This window comes from Leuciscus leuciscus (genome assembly GCF_965113295.1).
Source record: "Leuciscus leuciscus genome assembly, chromosome: 16".
Classification (NCBI taxonomy): domain Eukaryota; kingdom Metazoa; phylum Chordata; class Actinopteri; order Cypriniformes; family Leuciscidae; genus Leuciscus; species Leuciscus leuciscus.
In genome coordinates, this window is record NC_138740.1 from 22,474,810 (window position 1) to 22,495,819 (window position 21,010).

General features: G+C 36.8%; 1 protein-coding gene across 7 annotated transcripts in view; it reads left to right on the forward strand.

The window, feature by feature from the left end:
• Positions 1 to 18,335: 18,335 nt before the first annotated feature.
• Positions 18,336 to 21,010, forward strand: part of ncam1a (neural cell adhesion molecule 1a) — a 233,545-nt gene continuing 230,870 nt past the window's right edge. For 2 of the 7 annotated variants that reach the window (XM_082141124.1, XM_082141126.1), the window contains exon 1: positions 18,348 to 18,602. In XM_082141124.1, the coding sequence (XP_081997250.1) occupies positions 18,551 to 18,602 (52 nt within the window). In that variant the 5' untranslated portion in view covers positions 18,348 to 18,550. Of the gene's footprint in view, positions 18,603 to 21,010 lie in introns of all 7 variants that reach the window. The other 5 variants (XM_082141121.1, XM_082141122.1, XM_082141123.1 and 2 more) reach the window with 5 other exon arrangements.

Genomic DNA, 21,010 nt, shown 5'->3' on the forward strand with positions numbered 1-21,010 from the left:
AAATATTTACACTCAAATAAAAGATGAAATGTTTGTATACAACTCAGTTGCACATAAGGTAGTTTTCATAAACAGATCTTCATAGCAAATTTATTTAAACATACATATATAATTACCAGTAAATAAGCTTTTCTCTTCTCTCGCTTCAGCGATCTGTCACGTAACACTTAAGAGCATCAAAACGCCATTTATTGTTTGAATTTGGTGATAAAATGTACAGAATTTGTTTCTTATTAGAAGTAACAGAGCACAAAGCTCTTTGCGATTATTGGATGGGAGGCGTTACAAATAATGTTTGATGTAGGGAAAAACTGCAGATCTGGCAACCCTGGCTTGAACGACGTGTGATTTATAGGGTCAAATAAACCCTGCATTAACGTCGCTATTTTTTAACTGTTAAAGAATTATTGTTGAATTAACTTGCCCTTAATTCAACACAAGAGAGATTTTCTTCACACACAGTATGAGTTGCAGTCTGACATGTTTTTCCGCACCCTTATGATTGACAGGATATAATTGGATCTGATCACCAGCTTTTTTTACACAATCGGCCAATGGCCGAAAACAAAAATAATAGCTTTAATTGGCTGATACTGATTATTGGCAGATACATCAGTGCATCTCTATTTAAAATATCAGTTTTTTTTATTTGAAGATATTTTGCTGTTTATTTTTTCCTGTGATGCAATGCTGCATTTTTTTCTTCAGTGTCACATGATCCTTCAGAAATCATTGCTGATATGCTGCTCAAGAAGTACTTTTTTATGTAAATGTAATGTAAAATGTAAATGCAATGTAAACAAAAGTTATATATGTATTTCTATTCTTTAACAGAAAGTTCAAAGGAACAGCATTTATTTGAAATAAAAGTATTTTGTAACATTGATAATGTCTTTATGTCATGGATTCAACACCATCAACACCAGACCCTTCAGCTCCACCCAATGCATCACACCTGTCACCATCACAGTATTTAAGCAGTCACTCTCCACACAATCACTGTCTGGTCTTGTTGATCTCTACCGCTCAACTTACCCAACTACCTACCTGTTCTGCTCACCTGTTGAGATCCCTGTTCATCAGTCTTCTTCAGTTCAGCTTCATCATCTTCAGTCGCCTTGGTCCACCACGAACCTGCAAAAGACAAAGAGAGTTATCCACGAGCTAAGTTATTCAACCAAACCTCAAACCTCTTCAACCACCTGTTTCTCCTGCTTGGTCTCTGCTTCCTATAAATAAACCATCAGTGTGATTGCATTACCTGTGTTGTCCACTGACACTTTACCGTCATTTTTGGTTAATTTAATGCGTTCTTGCTGAATTCATAAAAAAAAATAAAAAAAAATGTATATAGTAACATGTTTTACTGTATATAGACTACTTTTCAAAAGTTTATGCATTTGTCAGATGCTTCTATCTAAAGAAAATGAAGAAAAAAAAATCTTCCAATTGCGACTTTTTATCTCATAATATAATGTGAATTTATATCTCTTTCTGACAGTTGTGACAATTTCACACAATAAGGTGACCAGCAACACTTTTTTCCCCTAGCTGGGGATATGTGTGTTGTGAAACAGGCCTTAAACATGTCAAGGTTTCTGCTCATCCTTGGATTGACAGAGTGGCTGTCAGAAGGCTGCATGAGCAGTAATCAAACAGACTGCTCCTCTAGCTTTATAATTCACAGCTTTTTACCATATCTCAATGCCACGCTGTCCTTCCCAACCCTTAAACTGTGTGTGTGCCCTAAGGTAAAGAAGATATCAGCTCTTCTCCTCTGTAACATTCTCATAGTCTGCTGTCACAAACACACGCACACACACATGCAACCTGAGTCTTCACCCTCCTCCGCTCTCAGAGAGAGATGCTTGTTTACTGTGAGTTGCCAACTTGTCCGTGAAAGACTCTGTTGGGAGTTTGCTGTAAATATGGTGACAGGCTGGAAGCACTTCCCCAGAATAAGGGGTAAAAGAGGTTGCAGTGGGTGTGGACAGAAAACAAAGTGAAGCCTACCCTGATGTGATGCCATTTTTAGGGGGTTCATGGAGTGTATCCTAGGATGTTTTGCTATATACTGCAGTTTGTTTATTTATTTAGCATATTACTTATGTTAAGTAAAGCATCATTATAAGTATTGCTTGTACTGAGGGTATCCTTTCATGTTACTCAAATAGCCTCACAGTTGCACTTTAAGTGACCTGAGTTCGAGTCCTGACTCGTCCTTTCCTATCTGTAACGATTTGGTTTTGTTTCATGTTCTTGTTTCATGTCTGTCATGTGATCCCCTGTTTTAGCCATGTGACACTGCCATGTCTTCTGTGTTGTCATGTTGTCATTGGTGCATTGTTTCATTGTTCACAGATGTCCCTTGTCTAGTCATTAGTCTAGTGTATTTAAGCCCTCATGTTTGCTATGTTTCTTTGTCAAGTATTGTTACCTCTGTTTGGTGAGAGTTTGCCATGTTATGCCACGTTATGCCACTTTATGCCACGTCATGCCTAGTCAAGTCTTTGTTTTATGTTTGATCTTGTTTTGAATAAACTGCATTTGGGTTCTACAGCTTGCCTTCAGTGGACTAACTTACACCACCCCATCCCTCTCTTTCTCTTCCACATTGCTTCCTGTTCACTCTATTCTCTACTATCTAAGGTTAAAATGGCAAAAAAATAAATCATATATATTAAATGATTCAATGCTGTATATACAAAGACATGCAGAAAACAAGATTTATTCTACCAACTGAACTGCCCCGCCAACCACACATAAAAACGATAGCATTGTCGTTTTGCATGGACAAGCCAAGCAACACTCGCATTTTTTCTTTAAAAATATCTAGTTTATTTTATCACTTTATGATTTCAAATTAAGTATACCTGTTCGTCTCTCATGACTGTAGCATTGGGTAGCAAATGTGCATGTAATGATTGAAGACAATGACTCTTTCAATCTGCGCTGAATCAGTTTCACTGAGCACTGAAAACAAATCACAGCAGGTCTGGCAGACACTGGTTTATGAAGAAATGTCTAAAATATGTTTGTGAAATATGCAGGCTCCTAGTGGTAATATTTCACTGACAGTGGATGAGACGGCAGGGAATGTTAATGGAATTTTCAATGGAGAATGGACTATATAGGAAATAGAGAAAAGACAAACACCTCATTGGGCAGGGTGTAGACTGGGCTTAGACTAGCAGCTGGATACTGGGCTTTATAGCTAGATTCGTGATGTTTATTTTAGCCTTTTAATATGCATCCTCATACTTATGTATTTCCTCTGAAACTTATGTAAAGTTTAAAAATATAGTTTAAAATGTCCAAATGCATGTAACATAGGAATTGAAGAATCATTTCATTATATTATAGACCAACAAACTGCTGTATTTACAGAAAAATATATTTCACTAAAACATTATAATGCACATTTTTGAGTGATGACACATTTGAATGTTTTATTCATTGAATATTGAAGTATTCATTGAATACTAGAAATTAAACCAAACCCACCAACTCTAAAGCCATTTTTGCAACTTAAGCTGAAATCAAAGATGATATTAACATTTTATATATATATATATATATATATATATATATATATATATATATATATATATATATATATATATATATATATAGTTTTTTTTTCTTTTTTTTCTTTGGTACACTTTCAGAAAATAAAGTACATAATTGTACCTTTAGGGGTACAATTGCTTGTCACTGCTGTACCCTCAAGAGTACAATATTGTACCTTAACCTTTAAAAGAAACGGTACATACTGTATGTACCTTTTAATGCTTTTTGACCCTTAAAAAGGTACATATATGTACCTTGAGGTCCAATAATAAGCCCTATGGGGTACGTTAGTGTATATTGTACCTTGGGGGACAGAAATGGACTCCTACTGTACCCCTATTTCTGACAGTGTACTTTAGTTTTTTTAACTTAAATGGCATTATTCACAGTGTTGTTAATTATATCACTAGCAAAATAAGCTCTAGAAGGACAAGGGAGTAGTTTCTGCTTTCTGATTTCACTTATGTATGGTTGTACCCTATAGGAAATACTTGTATCTCACATTGCTGTGTGTCTTTATTGCCTCTCAAGTTCACTCATATATCTTGGTCCACTCCTACATGGCTCCACAAGGTATCTATGTCAGTTCATGACTTATCATGGAATTTAAGTTCTGCATTAATGCTTTAGCTTATAAAGCCATTCTAGATAGAGATAGACATTATCACAGTTATTTTTCATGTATATTTTTTTGTATGTATTACTCAACAACTTAGCTATTCTGAGCATGTAGTTGCCCGACAGTAGATTAGTTTTGTCTTCTATTTGTTTACTTGCAGTTTCAGCACACTGTCTGTACTGACCTGTGTCTGATTACTGCACATTTCTACTCCACTAATTTGAAAAATAATGTCTTTTTACAGCTTACACTGGGTACAGCTGATGAAATTCCAACCATATTATGTCATGTAATATTTCCTAACATACCTAACATAAATACTGTTTATTGCTAATTGTAAATTCAACATCACATTATGTTTGTTATAATTATAATTATATGCATATAAATGAGACTAAATATGTGCCCGAACGTGATGCATAATCAAGGTGATTCAATTTGCATTTCATCATGGGAGTTTGTGACAGCACAACATTGTCGATTTTTTCCTCCAGTGCGGCAGCTTGCGTTCAACTGGCTGTTGGCGGTCAGTGTTGCTCATTATATCAGAGTAAGCAATAACTGTAATGGAGTGGTAAAAACAAACAATTGGCCAAAGCGAAATGGATGTTGGCAGCGAGCATTGCATCCAAATCTTGCGCAGCTATCATGTTAACTGCATTGCGCCAGACACTGAAAGCTCTGACTGGGCTCAAATTGTACAATTTCAATTTAAAACATCCCGAATGCATGCCAGTAGTTTTATGGAACAATTCCCCAACTATTTTGATCAACCAACCGCTCCTCTTCGCATAAAACAACAACAATCGTCAGCAGGATTGGTGTAGCTTTAAACTTTATATGCATCAGTGGACTGGTAAAGGCAGAAATAGTCATCTTAATGACTTACATTATCAGTTATTAATTCTGCTAATTGAGCTAGATTGAGTTGATGATATTTTATAGCCTGGTGCCCAAGGCCTGACCGCTGAATGTTTACCTCTGCTTCAATGTTAATGCATGATCTCTCGAGACCTCCTCAGCTTTGCTTAGATCCATCACTCTGCAGGAGCACCACAGACCTGGAGTTGTTCCATGGAAACTCTGTGCTTCATCTACCATGCGCTGCGTCAGTTTTGAAGTCGTTGCAGCAAACAAGGTATTTATGTAATTGTCTCAAATTATAGGCAATTTAGCTGTTACTAACTTTTCCCTGTAAATTTCTCTGACTCTGCCTAGACCAGCACCAGATAGAGTTTACTCAAAGTTTTGACCCAGTCAGTAAAAGGGAAAATGGACTGCAGTGTTTAATTAAGTCTGTTGTTAAATGTTGAGCTCCTAACATAAATCACGGTCTTCTTTCATCAGGGCAAAATTCTTGCTTCCTCATGCTTACAACTCATAAATGTAGGGGTCAAATCTCTAAAGTCTTCCTTTGCTTTTGTTTAAGCCAGAAATATTTCCCATCGTATGTTATTAAACTTTGCTAAGTCACTATAATTACATAATAATAACAGCTTTCGGAATTTCATCAGATGTCGTGGGCAGATAAAACGACTCATTAAAGGGATAGTTCACCCAAAAATGAAAATTCTGTCATCATTTACTCACCCTCAAGTTGTTTCAAAACTGTATGAATTTCTTTTTTCTGCTGAACACAAAAGAAGATATTTTGAAAAATGTCTGTAACCAAACAGTTGATGGACCCCATTGACTTCCATAGTTGGAAAAAAAAATACTATGGAAGTCAATGGGGTCCATCAACTGTTTGGTTACCGACATTTTTCAAAATATCTTCTTTTGTGTTCAGCAGAAAAAAGAAATTCATACAGTTTTGAAACAACTTGAGGGTGAGTAAATGATGACAGAATTTTCATTTTTGGGTGAACTATCCCTTTAATCAGTCAATGTAAGGAAGATGCAACAAATGAGGCAATATAGAGGCCATGCAAACTCCACTGATTGCTATCCAGCTGAGTCGCATGACAAAAATCCTGCAGTCTTATTGCAACCTGTTATTAGTTTTGGTTGGGGTTTCCCTCTAGCCTCACATTGAAATGAATTGGAAAACGATCCAGATGTCTCTCTGAAAATGCTGAGGCTTCTTCTTTGTGTCCTTAAAGGTAAAGTGGGTCATTTTCTAAGTTATCAAGTTAATATGGACAGACAGCAACAAAGAACCTTTTGTAGGTTGATTTTCCTTGAAGGTCTTAGTCACACCTTATATATACTTTATATATACCTTATATGTGACTAAGACCTTCAAGAAAAAAAAAAAAAAAAAAAATATATATATATATATATATACAGTATATATATATATATATATATATATATATATATATATATATATATATATACTGTATATATATATATATATATATTTTTTTTTTGTCAAACATGTCTTGGTTCACCTATTCTTTCACTAAAATGAGGATGTCTGAGTAACATAAGCAAACCGTGTAGTAATTTATTCTGAAGCGGCTGTATTGAAGAAGCCACACTTCACTGATCTGTACTTCCAGACTATGGAGGGGGTTCCCTGGTGTTCCTGGATGTGCTTCACGTTGAGGATGGGATTACACTCAAGTCTGATGAATGGGCCCACTGGGACCAGGAACTTGAGACATCTGGCGGCGGGGGTGGGGTGGTCGTGTGGAGTAGTCCCACCCCCCATCAGGCACCCTGACAGCCCACTGACAGATAACAGCTGCGGGGAAAGCCTCCCACCGCTTCAAGCTACTGTTCCGTGAGTCTGCAGTGTCATTTCTTCAGCATCAAACTTCCTCTTTTTCAGAAACCTGCTATCCTGATGCAAGAATAGTCTCAGTACAAAAATTTATTTGCTTATTTCTTTCATTGCAGTTATTATGTTGATGACATACGGGTCACTAACAATGATTTTAAAATGCATTTTAATTATTCAATGTGCATTTATTTTGTCACGGCTATTTTTTGCTGTTAGAGGAGGAAGGGTCCACCTTTATTTAGGTGAGTTTATGATTTCACTTTATAATTTGAGTCATCAAATTCGATTAGCTTTGTTCCAAGAGTGCTAATATGTAGCATAACAGCACTGGGATGCTTCACTGTTTGGATCACTGGGTTTGCAGCTTTCCAGACCAGAGTATGTGATCAGTGAAGAGTGGACACAGTGCCAAGAATGTGTTTTTTGGAAGTCCAGTGTCTGTTTTTTCCCCCACAAAGTTTCTCTTACCAGTGAAGATGGAGGAAATGGAAAACCTGGAGTGGATATTGAGCGATTACAGAGTGCTTTGGGTGAAGAGATGAAATATAAAAATATACAAACTAACTAGCCAATTTTTGTCTAAAATGTATATTTCTTTTTAAAAGTTTAAAGACAGTAAGATTATTAAAAAAATTATCAAGGCAGTAGACTTTTGATTTGATACAAAGGATTTCTATTTCAAATAAATGCTGTTCTTTTGGGATTTCTTTTCATTAAGGAATACTAAATAATTGCCAAGATTTTCACAAAAATATTAAGCAGCACAACTGTTTGTTTTTTTTTTTTCAGCCTTGAGCACCAAATCAGCAAATTGGAATGATTTCTAAATGATCTGGAGTAATGGTTGCTGAAAACTTAGCTTTGCCATCACAGGGGAAAAAAATTACATTCAAAATATATTAAAATAGAAAACGATTATAACAGCTTTAAATTATAATAATATTTCACATTATTAATCTTTTTACAGTAATTTAATCAAACAGATGCAGCCTTGGTCTTTCAAAAACATAAATCAAAAAAAACGTACCCAAACTTTTGAACAGTAGTGTAAGTTCCTTGATGATTATGCTTAATCAGTTTATTTAACTGCTGTAAGACTGTTGTACAGTATAAAAGCAAAATCATGTTCTCAACTGGGCTGCTGTACTTTTCAATAGTACAGCTGTTCAGGTGCAGGCCCAATAATGCAGGCAGAGTGCTGCAGGTAATCGCTGGCCTACTAATATTAAAGCCATCTTTCTTGTGTGACACTGCTTCAATATATCTCTTGTTAATTTTATTCTATTCCTATCTGGTTATGGGTGTAGTGCCTTTGGAGATACTGGAGCCTCTGGAGAGATAAACCTGTAGCCGCCAGCTATCTTTTTCCTGCTTTGCAACAAGTGAGTTTTGTTGAATGTGTAGCTAAAATCAACTCTGGAACCACTAAACTGGAAGAAACTCCAAAACTTGAAACTACTGACTTATAAAGCCCTAAACGGCTTAGCTCCAGTCTATTTAACGGATCTTCTATCGCCCTATAATCCATCGCGCTCTTTGAGATCACTAAATTCAAGGCTTTTGGTCATACCTAGGATATCCAGAACCACCAAAGGAGGGAGAGCATTTTCACATTTGGCTCCAAAACTCTGGAATAGTCTTCCTGATACTGTTCGTTGCTCAGACTCGCTCTCTCAGTTTAAAACTAGATTAAAGTCGCATCTCTTCAGCCAGGCATTCATATAATCCTACAGTTCAAACTACAATCCGGCCTCTATCCAATGCCAGAGGAGAACTGGCCCCCGACTGAGCCTGGGTTCTCCCAAGGTTTTTTTTCTCCATTAAGGCACCTGATGGAGTTTTAGGACACCATTAGGTCACTTGATGGAGTTTTTCGGTTCCTTGCCACTGTTGCCTTTGGCTTGCTCAGTTGGGGATATTTTGGGGATATTTAATTTAATTTTATCAATCAATAAATTCCTATTGAAACAAACTTTGTTGTATTATTTTAATTTAATACTGTGAAGCTGCTTTGATGCAATCTGTATTGTGAAAAGCGCTATACAAATAAACTTGACTTGACTTGACTTGACTTAATGCAGTATAGAGCTGTAAAATCTAACAAAGGGACTGACCAGTTATTGTAATTCCATTCTATTTGTTGTGTATATTATTATGTGGCAAGCAGGACGAGGCTGAGAGCCGTGAGAGAACAGCCCGAGGCCGGTTGCGTGACTGATGATGAGCGACACCTGCGTGCTGCACCGGTCTCATATCTCTCACGGTGGAGCTTCGGAAGCATAAAAGGAGGAGCAACGACAGTGAAGGACAAGAGCGGACCAGGCCTGGACTATTTTTGTTATGTTTGTTTATATGTGCCTTTACTTTCTTTTTGTTGTTTGTTTATTGTACATGATTAAAGTCTTTAAATGTTCACCAGTTCCCGCCTCCTTCTTCCCACAACAACACATCTTGTTACATAATCATTATTCAAATTGAGCACTTTTAATATATATATATATTTTTGTTTTTACCTAAATGGTCAGCATTTGTTTGGTTTCATAGGATTTGATAAATATACCCTCATTAAAGTAAAAAAAATAAAATAAAAAATAAAAGAAATCATCAGAAGATCAAAAATGAGTCAGTTCTAATGCTACTTCTATAATCAGAAAGGGTTGTATATAGAGAGTATGCAGTATAAATGGTAAAGTTCATATCCAGTTTCAGATATATTCTGATAATATATTTTCTGAGATGGTCAAACTCATATCTGTCAGGATCCTCAAACTTTAATTTCCTGCTTAGTGAGAGCAATGCGCTAGAGCCTAGACTAAACCAGCCCCCTAAAGTTAATTTATGGATTATGTAAAACATCCTCTCAGCTCCTCCTTAAATTCACTTTAAAGTCTCTGATTTATTCTTTTGAGACCCCCAGAATTCCACTCGTGTGCTATGGCCGTTGTCCCTCTCCATCCATCTCTTGAGGAAGTTCATTCATTACCTCTGCTGATTTGATGTCTTCCAGAATAAAACCAGCATCTGGATTTATGTGTCTGCTGGAAGTGAAGAGTGAGCTTTTTCATCATACCTGCGCTGTGAACGGCTGCAAAAAGTACTATAATTCTAGTTTGTTTATTGTTTATGGTCATTATAAATAAATTAGACTGTTCCTCATGCGAGTTCTGCATAACTCTAGACTATGAAATCTGCTATGTGCTTCGGCATATTATAAAGGCCTCCATTTCCTCGACGAGACAGGAGCGCTTTCATCAGAGATCGGCCATTTAATAAATATGCCATTCATATTATTTCAGTTAGCTTAACAAGAGGCACGCTCGGTCTGTAGCCCTTTTGTTGGACCCGGCGGATGTCCACAGAAGCAGAGCTTTATATGAAGCCCAAACTTGTGAACCGGAGTATTATCCCGCAAAGCCAAACACAGTTCACTACACCGAGCGGAAAATTTCAATGCTCAGTTGTACCAGATTACAACAAAACAGACGCCACCAGCCATTCAAGACACAGATAAATGCGTTCATAATTACCGAAGTGACATACAAATGCCACGATGCTCAAGTGTGAGGATTATGGGGTAGAATCCCTGGCAGAGCATGCTGGGATAGAGAACATTAGTGACAGAAAGGAATCGATGGGTATGGGGTAGACACTCTGCAGCCTGGGAATGCAGTCAGATGGCTCTGATTTCACAGCCCAGTGAGCAGGTTCCCAACAAACACACACAAAGTCGGTGTAAGCAGGCTCAGAGAAACTGCTGTCCCCCCATAATTCATTCTAATTACCACCCTGTCAGGGATGGTTACTTATCAGTACAGTGAAAGCTTATTATTGCCTTTCTCTTTTATCTATTTCCCACTGGCATACTGATAGTCTCTAGAACATTTCTAGGAGTTTAGAAGCCTCACTGGCTAACACCCTCTGCTGATTTCTGTGTGACAGGTAATTAGTATATAAAGCGCTTTATTTGAGGGACTGGGTTGTGCTGCATTTTTCATTTTAAATGGGTGTTAATTGGGAAAATTGCCAATGGTCGATTTAAAGCCTGATTAACAGGCTCTTGGTCTAATAGAACGTTTAGCAGAGCTTATGGTGAGTCAGGCCAAGTTGCACCAATATAGACTGCATTGTTTTTTGCTGTGCTTATAACATGTCTGTGGGTACAATAACTAAACATGCTAATCTGATTTGGACCCATGAGAGAAAATATAGATTTTGGTTTGGAAAGAGTTGGTTTTGGATGGATGGAGGGATGGCTATTTACAGATACACAGACAGACTGATAAATAAGTACTGTAGGTAGATGGGTAGGTAGCGTAAAAGCGTCTGCCAAATTCGTAAATGTAAATGTAGATATAGATAGAGAGGTAGATATGTATTTGTTGATAGATAGGTAGATATTTATAGAGAAATATTAGATGGATGGATGGATGGGTATTTATTGATAGACAGACTGATAGGTATGTAGGTAAGTATTTATAGACAGATAGAGAGGTAGAGATGGAGAGGTAGATATGTATTTGTTGATAGATAGGTAGATATTTATAGAGACATCTAAGATGGATGGATGGATGGAGGGATGTATAGATAGATTGATAGATAGACATGTATTTGTTGATAGATGGGTAGATATGTATTTATAGAGAAATAACTAAGAGATGGATAGATAGATGGGTGGATGGGTGGACAGACAGAGAGACGGAGAGATAGACAGAAATGTTCATATTTCCTCATTGTGAATGAACTGAGATAGATGTGAAAGTTGTATGCATGATGGACAAGAGAGTGTGTGTAAGCCACATGTGTGAAAACACCTCAAACCAAACTGATTTTTATTTTTATTTTTTGACAAGTTTTGGGGAAATTCGCTGCTAAATTGCAAAAGACGGATCAGAGTAAAAAAAAAATATACCACTACAATAGAATTTAGTCATTTTGAAGAGGTGCATGCATGCATCCTTGAGCATTTCTTTTAATTTGTACTTGCTGAAAAGTTGTTAGTGACTTGCTAAAGCGCTTTATTTATAACCAGTGACACTTCCTATAACACCTGATGTACTCGTTACATCATAAGAAGAATGGCATCTACGCTAATGTTAGTCTTTCTGTTTATTCTGAGGTTTACTGGAGTCAGCCGGATCGGCCCATATCCAGATCAGATGGTGGACCTGCGCCTGGATCCATCCACAACACATCCCTGAAGTGCCAGCATCATCAGCCCTGTGAAGGCCTCATCGACACAACGGCCATCAGCACTGATCCTCAACAAACTCGGCTCCATACCAGCGTGATGACTCCTATTTCCAACCAGATGGAACTGGATAATATTCTGAATGTGCTGATCCAATCTGACTTCTGACCTGTAATGCTGCCTGAATCATAATCATACACTGTTCGTTCGTTGGGCAGAGGAGAACTGGCCACCGACTGAGCCTGGTTTCTCCCAAGTTTTTTTTTTTCTCCATTCTGTCACCTGATTGAGTTTTGGTTCCTTGCCACTGTTGCCTTGGCTTTTGGCTTGCTTAGTTGGGGACATTTAATATTCAACAATATTATTGATCTGCCTTACTTAAATTTTCTTCTAGAAACAAACTTTGTTGTATTATTTTCGTGTTATCACTGTGAAGCTGCTTTGACATAATCTGTATTGTAAAAAGCGCTGTATAAATTAAGGTGACTTGACTTGATTTGCAAGTATAATGGTGTTGTCACATGCTACGTCTTCACAAGTTAGTGTTAGACTTTAAAGCGGATTCACTTCTGTATGATGAACAAAAAACAAAATGAGATGAGCACATTGTTTTATGGACTGTGATGTAAGTGATGTTACACAAATGGATTTAGGAACATGCATAAAATCCATCCATCCATTAATCTGTCCATCCGTCCGTCTTTCTGACCATAAATATATATCTACCTCTACCATCTATCTATAGTTAAGATAAAAAAAAAAAAAAAAATAATTATTGTAAATAGTTTCTATTTTGTAAGCCTAAATGCTTTGGGTTAGACTACATGTACAGTTATGTATTATATATAGCATTCTCAATTAATCAAAGCTAGGCCTACATTTAAGTTCTTAGTATCACAAAAATAAAGCTGTGTTTTGCTTGGTGCCATTTGGCACAGCTCAAGCATTTTAACATTAAGCATTTATGATCATACAGGGACTTGGAGCTCATGCCACAATGGTTTAGTGCATTATTACATGTGTAATTTAGCAGTTCAGAGTAATTAGATGAGCCAGAATATAATGCCTTGCCCCCATCTGCTCAACAGCCTGATAACTTCAGTGCTTAACTCATTTGCCTATGAGTTGGAACTGAAGCATACATATGTTTTCAAGAGCACTGAAATCTGTTACCAGCAACTTTCTGCACAATGATGATGTTTACAAGGATTTTTATTGGTTATGAATGCTTTTATTGACGTGAATGAGAATTAGAAGGCTATATATGCCTGTGATGGAAGGCATGATTAGAAAAGAATTTGTTTTGAGACAGACTACTGTACAAGGCTAAACTTTGATTATGCTCAAGTCTATTCAGCTGGTGGGCCATTGTACTTAAGACTCAAGGCCTTGTTAGCTCTGAGAGATGAGCAAAGATTGTGAGAAACAAAAGTAGGGCCATCATTCATTACCAGCCCCTCAGTAGCTCTCTACTACTGGCTCTCATCTTGAAACGTCCCCTGCAGGCTGTGCCTTCAAACACCATGTTCCTTGTTTATTGAGAAAGGGACAAGTTTGAAATGACAAACAGAGGGGAATAAATAGGATCTCATAGAAGCGCAGTGATTAATCTTTACATCTGCGTTAGAGCACAAAATAAACCGAGCAATGACTTGACGGAGGGAGGCACAAGGAAGTGCATCTGTCAGTCATCTGTCCTGAGCATAGTGGAATCAGTCTCAGGATTAAGCGTGCTATTAAAAGATATTGTGAATACTCAGACAGTTTCATTGCCTGTATTTAAACTGCTATTAGCTATAAATAAACAGCATACATAGTTCACGGCCTCTTCTAGTGAATGAGATTTGAGGTTAATGAGATTTTCCTTGGGTAGTGGTTTGTTAAATGTCACATTAAGGAATAAGACACGCACATGTATAAGGTGAGCATGCTGTTTTTGTTCTTTATTTCAGTATCAGAATTGACAAAATACGGATCAAGTAAGTAAACATCAAATAAAAATAAATAAAAGGAGTAACTGAGATGAAGTGCGATGGTTATTCAACAAATATCTATTTGTCTGTCTGTCTGTCTGTCTGTCTGTCTGTCTGTCGTCCATCCACCCGTCTGTCCATAAATATCTTTCTACTTCTCCATCAATCTCTGCTTCTATCTCTCTGTCTATCTGTCTGTCATTCATCCATCCACCCATCTGTCTGTTTGTCCATAAATATCGATCTACCTCTCCGCCCATCTATCTATCTATCTATCTATCTATCTATCTATCTATCTATCTATCTATCTATCTATCTATCTATCTATCTATCTATCTATCTATCTATCTATCTATCTATCTATCTATCTATCTATCTATCTATCTATCTGTCTGTCTATCTGTCTGTCTGTCTGTCTGTCTGTCTGTCTGTCTGTCTGTCTGTCTGTCTATCTGTCTGCCTGACCGTCCGTCCGCTTAAGCATACATGTTTAAATAACTCAATAACATATTACATTTTTTTAAGTCTCTTATGCTTAAAGGTGCAGTCCATAGCTTTTTTTGGTTAAAAATTATCCAAAATAATTCTTTGAGCAAGTACATAACCAGCCAGTGTTCAAAATGATCTGCTTGCCTTAGCTCAATTCAAAATGGTAAGCTTGTAATAATGTTTTTAATTCCAGTGGTACTGGTGGATTTCCGCAGGAAATTCGAGCTTGTCTTTGCATCATTACGTCACATCTGTACACATAAAGAAGGCGTCTCGGCTAGTAGGCTATATTGCGTGTGAGGATGTTGGAGGTGGAGATTTATAGCCTTTTCTCACAGCACTTGATATAATTAAACTTATCAATTTGATGGCGGATCCAGAAAGTTTCAAACGACAATCACCAGTGACAACTGGAGATTCACCCGTTATAAAACGCGAAAGACTTCGGACTTCAGAGGAAAAAAAAGACTGCAACCGGGCCCATGCGAAAACAAGGGCATTAAATATAGTCACGCGATGTTGTTAACATTAACAATTTGAGAACAAAGTATAATTTGCACGGTTTGACGTGATATGATAAGCGATCGTTAGATTTAATAAGCGTGATTTACTACAATGTTTTTTTCCCCTTAGTTGGTCAGAACAAAAGTGGATGTTACTTACTTGTTCAGAGGACATTTTCCGGTGAAAATTATTATGTTGGTCATACTTCAAAAAAGTAGAATCTGTGATTGCGAATGCCAGTATCCACTCCACCAGCGCGGTGATTGACAGCCGCACATTCTCCTCAAAACATTGGATTCATCCGCGCTGTGCCATGCCGAGGCACAACGCACGTAAAGTTGATAATTCCGCGAATAACTACAATTGCAGATTTCGAACAGAGATGGCAACAAAGAGGAAAAAATGCAGACTGCAGCTAACTGTCACCGTCCCACTAGCAAGTTTACTTCAGTATATTACAATTAAATCCTAACCTAATCATGACAAACTATATATCGTTGGAAAGGTCTAAGGCCCCTAAATAGATATTTTAGCACTGTTTTTTTGTTAGAAATTATTTAGGAACAGAAATAGATGAATTTATGACAAGAGTGCACCTCAAAAAATCGACAGTTTTGACCTTTGTCACAAAAAGTTGACGCACACACTTTTAATAATTGAAACGTTGGTTTTCATGCTAAAATTTCATAATATAACATATAATCTAGTATTTGTCAATAAAAAATGATAAGATAATATTATCCTCTAAAAATTATAATATATATATTATCCTCTAAAATATAATATTATCTTTTTATCGCTTTTTTTTATTACATTACATATTTTAGTAGTTATCATAAATTAGGTATCATTTGAAAGCTTACGATCTCAGAATTCATCCTGTGAAAACCGTTTTGGGCATCATTATGTTTCATAATTTATGATCAAAATCTTTTCTAATCTTGACAAAACACATATTGTCAGAAAGGTCTGAGTCTCAAGGTTCCATTTTTTGTGACAGAAGTGTTAATTTGGACAGAAATGTATTAATTTGTTATGGCAGAATGCATACAATTAAATTCAATGGAATTCAATGTCACCCGGTGGCTATTTCTGGTATTACGCCTAAACAAAATCTCATGGGAACTTCAATTTTTGTGATATCAACTTCAAATTTAGAACTCAACTTCGTTAGATATATGGCTTTGATTTTATAGTAATTTTATAGTAAAAACATTTTGTAAAATATATATTTTATATAAAACAAAAAAATATTAAATAATTTATATTTGATTTAATGTAAATTTAAACTTCCATAACTTTTTCATGCTTTCACTTCAGCAATAATCTGCAATTGTTTCCCTTTAAAACAAGACCAAACTTAGGTCTATACTCCAAAGCATTCTTGAATTACAACCATTTAAGCTTAAATAGTGCATTTTAATGTCCATTCTCAAAAAGGGGGTGACAGTTAAGGGGTTAAAGTATAAGTTTATTTGATTAAATATACAGTAAGAACCATAATATTGTGAATAAAAATTTTTTTTTTAAGTTTATTCCTGTGAATAACAGTAACTTGTTATTAAATTGTTATTCCTGTGATTAATTAAATTGTTATTCCTGTGAATTGTTATTCCTGTTTATTACTGTAAATACAGCTTTATTCAAAGCTGTATTTTCAGCAGCAATTACTCCAGTCTTCACATGATCCTTCAAAAAATCATTCTAATATGCTAAATTGCCTTTTCCTCGCTGGGTAGTGTTCTGAAAATGTTGATTCCTATTAGAGGAACTGTACATCACACTGAAGTATAAACAGTATGTTTATTTTCTTAAAAACTGCCCTTAATGAGACGTTCTGAAGTTTAAAACATAAACAAATATTTCCACTGAAGAGCTGTAAACTCAGGCTGCCGTTTTCCTCGCCATCACTTTCTGTGATGAAAGAGGCTAACTATGTCTGCATTTTTCTCTTGTAGCGTGGAGATGGGCAATTTAAGTTCCCTATCCTTAAAGGCTCATTCCATAGTGTATGTTGATCCTCCATAGCAGTGTGTGGAAGAATTTGCAATGCTTTCACCTCGCCGGATAGAATTCTGATTGAAAACGGAGATGGAGGTGCCCTCTTCTTTCTAACCTCTGACAGTTCATGGAATGCAGTTTCACACTCGGCTACAAATTACTGAGACAAGTCTGAAACAATGCTCTCTTCATGCAACTCCTGTCTTGTCTGTAGGGAATTATTGTTATTGACCTTTTCACGGGACAAAATCAGGACATTGGCAAATCACAAACCATCTATCTTTACTTTCACCTCTATCACCAAAAAGAGATCTGAAACCAACAATAAGAACATTGTGGAGTCTTTAGATTTCTCCAGACTCATGTATTCTATTCACATAAAGAAAGAAAGAAAGAAAGAAAGAAAGAAAGAAAGAAAGAAAGAAAGAAAGAAAGAAAGAAAGAAAGAAAGAAAGAAAGAAAGCAAAGTCAAATGAGATTAAATATTAAAACAAAATAAAGAAAAATAAACGTCATAGCCTACTCTTATGGTTGAGTTAATCAGTTAGCCATTTTTTTTATTGGCCTCATTAAATAATATAATATTGTATTAATTGTTTAAATATAGGCCTACTATTCATTTTCTTACTGCCCAGACTGCCCAGATTTCTGCAAAATATTTTCTTTTATGTTTTACAGAAATAAGAAAGTCGTATGGGTTCGTAACAACATGAGAATGAGTAAATTATGACAGAATTTACTTTTTTACATTTTTGGGTGAACTATCTCTATATTTCACAATCATAATTTAATAAAGTTTAAGCACCATCTTAAAAGCAATTTATTAAACTTTCACGCAATATATTGTATACGTAGGTAATTTTTTGAACGTAAGCTATTTTTTTTATTATTCTTATTAAAAAAAATGCAGTATATGCAAATTTAAGAGCGAAATAGGTTGCATTCTATTTTTTGACCTATTTTTTTCTCGTTGCAGTTGCTTGAGGACGCTTAATAGGTGAACATATTGTGATTAAAAATAGTAGCCTACTACCAGCAGCACACATTCGCTCATTAAATGCGTCTGGTTAAGGGAAACAAAACCCGCATTTGAATACCGGTAACCATTGTCAAGTTTATAAGAATTCTTAATCCAAATAACCCCGGCAGTCCATGACGAGATTTTCCGAGCGCACCATCTGCTGTTTGTGATTTGCAGCGGCACCACACTGAACCTAGTGCGCGCACTAGTTTATGCCTGTGTATCCAGCGCGCTCCATCCGCTCGCGCCGGCGGATGAATTCGTGTTGCTTGTGCTGCGGCTCTTGTCACTCATTCGCTGTGCCGCTCTGAGCGCATTCTGTGTCAACGGCTGAGGACCAATTCATGATATCACAGCAACCTGAAACAGGGACAAAGCATCGTAGTCATTTAGATAATTACTGAACCAAACTCTCCTTACATATTCTACACGGAGCCTACCTTTGGAAGAGATTGCAATGCTTCAGATAAGGGATCTCATTTGGACACTGCTTTTCTTTGGTTATGCAGGTAAGATGCACTTGTTTCAGTTGCACTGTTAGACTGTATCCTTTCGCATCCTTGTTTCCCCCCGCTATCCCGGCGCGTTGTCTCCACAGCACATAACAGTTATAGTGCGCGCAAGGATGAGGATGCTAGGTAGTTCGCGCTGGTTCATTCAGTGATACAGCTTTACGAGCTGCCTCGGTTTATATCTAGCCGTCCGTTTCATAAAACAAACTCTGTTATTATCATCCCTGCCAAACTGGTACATGTTTCCAAACTGGCTCCAGTTATGTGGGATATGAAGTCTCGCATCTCTGCGTAAAAAGAATAATACTTTTAAGGGGTGATTCTTGAAGTGCGCGAAATCGTGTCGTTTGTATGGTTGTGTGGACATTACTGCGCACTGGCTCCTTTGAGATTTGTGTTGGGGAGACAGAAAAAAACAACCAGCTGGTGCGTTGTGTAAACATATCACCATCAACCCGTCACAATAGCCGTTCGAAGTTTATTGTTTGGTATTTTAATGTGTGTTTGTGTGTTCATCCGTGTGTTTATATTCGGGATGGTCGCGGTGGTGCTGAGAGAGAGCGCTCGTGTTAACTTGAGCGACTTGAACATCCCTGCATTACCCTTGGATGAGTATCCTTGTTATTATAGTTCGATAAAAACATTTTGAAAATGATGTTATTGATTCACCCTCGAGTTGTTCTATACCTGCTTACTTTTTTCAATGGAACCATAAGGAGATGTGAGGCAGAGTAGCAGACACTATTCAAGCTTATTGTATGGAAAAAGATGCAATGTAAGGTCACAAACATTTCCCCTAACCTCTCCTTTTGGTTCATACTGCAGAAAGTAAGTAGCCTAAGTCAAACGGGTTTGGAATAACATGAGGATGAGTAAATGGTTGAACTGTCCCTTTAAAGACTGAAGTTACACTTCTCATGCATGTGTAATGAAATATCCAGGCTGTTTATAAGCAGGCCAGGCAACCAATTACAAAACCAAGTGAAAATTTAATTAATGAGTGCATGCATAAAGAAGAATAAAAATCTGTTAATGGTTTGAAAGCATGGATGATCATTTCCAGCCAATCAGACACTATGGCTTGGGCGGGAATGAATTATATTGTCCCCCCTCCCCCTTCCCTCCTCCCCCAACCTCCCCCTCTCTTTCTCATGGCAAAACAGAAGCTTTACATTGCCAAATGATTGGCATTATGCATATAGATATTTGCACACATACAGTATGCACATCATTTAAAAATAATAATGTGGCAGTCATTTATCATACTATTTGCCCAGATGTTTATAGACATCAACAACAACAACAACATTCAGTACCTACAAAGTGCAGTGGTTTTGTGACAGATATGGAATATAGATTTTACAATATAGTATAATAATGTACAATGTAAGTCCATTATATATTTAGTCAAGTGCATGGTGAAATGGAATGGGGTTGTGCAGTTGTAGCCATTAGTGTTATGAGTGTTTATGATTTGTATGCATGATGCACAGGGATGATGTTATTTTTCAGTCGGTGGTCCTGTCCCACTGGTTGCCCTTTTGTCATGGCAGGACTTCACAAACCTCGCAGCAGGTTTGAGGTTCCTCCTAGCAGCTGTGGGACTTTGTCCTGGTGTGTTTGGCGTGTTATAGAAGGTGTCCCTAATTTGTGTGTAATTAGGGCAGGATGTTAAATAGTGCAGTTCTGTACATGGTTGTACTCTCCTTTTTTTAAAACCTGTGTCCTATTTGAAGAATTATTGAGTTTATGAATTTACCATTAATTTATAGTGTGTTTTAATTTTATTTACTGTACAGTTATAGTGTTGGGCGCATGTGTGGGTTTAAACAATGCTGTTTTGAGGTGTAACGGTACTGAACACCTGCATCTGTCATTCTTTTTTTTTTTTCTCCCTCTACGCCACTCCTTATCTTTACATATCACTAAGGGATTGTTGTAGTGTAGACTAGAGGCACATACTGTTGGATGGTGCTGACATGTTGATGTTGACAGAGAGCTTTTTGTGTGTGCTGACTACAGATAAATATCCATAAACCCACATAAACCCACGTCACAAATAACTGTTTCTTCAGGCTGTGCTTCAACATATTAAAAGTATAAAGAGCCACATAAGGAGTCTTAAACGTCAGCCTCTGAAGTACTTTAAAAATAAATAAATAAAGTTTGGTGAGCTTTAAATATTGCACATGCCCCTGACCTCGAGAGGAGGGCAAAGTAGAAGATTAGTTAACACTTGAGGAAAAATAAAGAAACAATTGCAAGATGGTGAACATCTGGAACTCCTCCTTCTGTGGCAAGTTCAAAGCTAGTATGAAAGTACTGGGAGAGATTAAAATGACTCTACTCTCCACTCTCCATCTTTTGGCTGAGTTACAGTAACCATAAGGAATATATATATATAT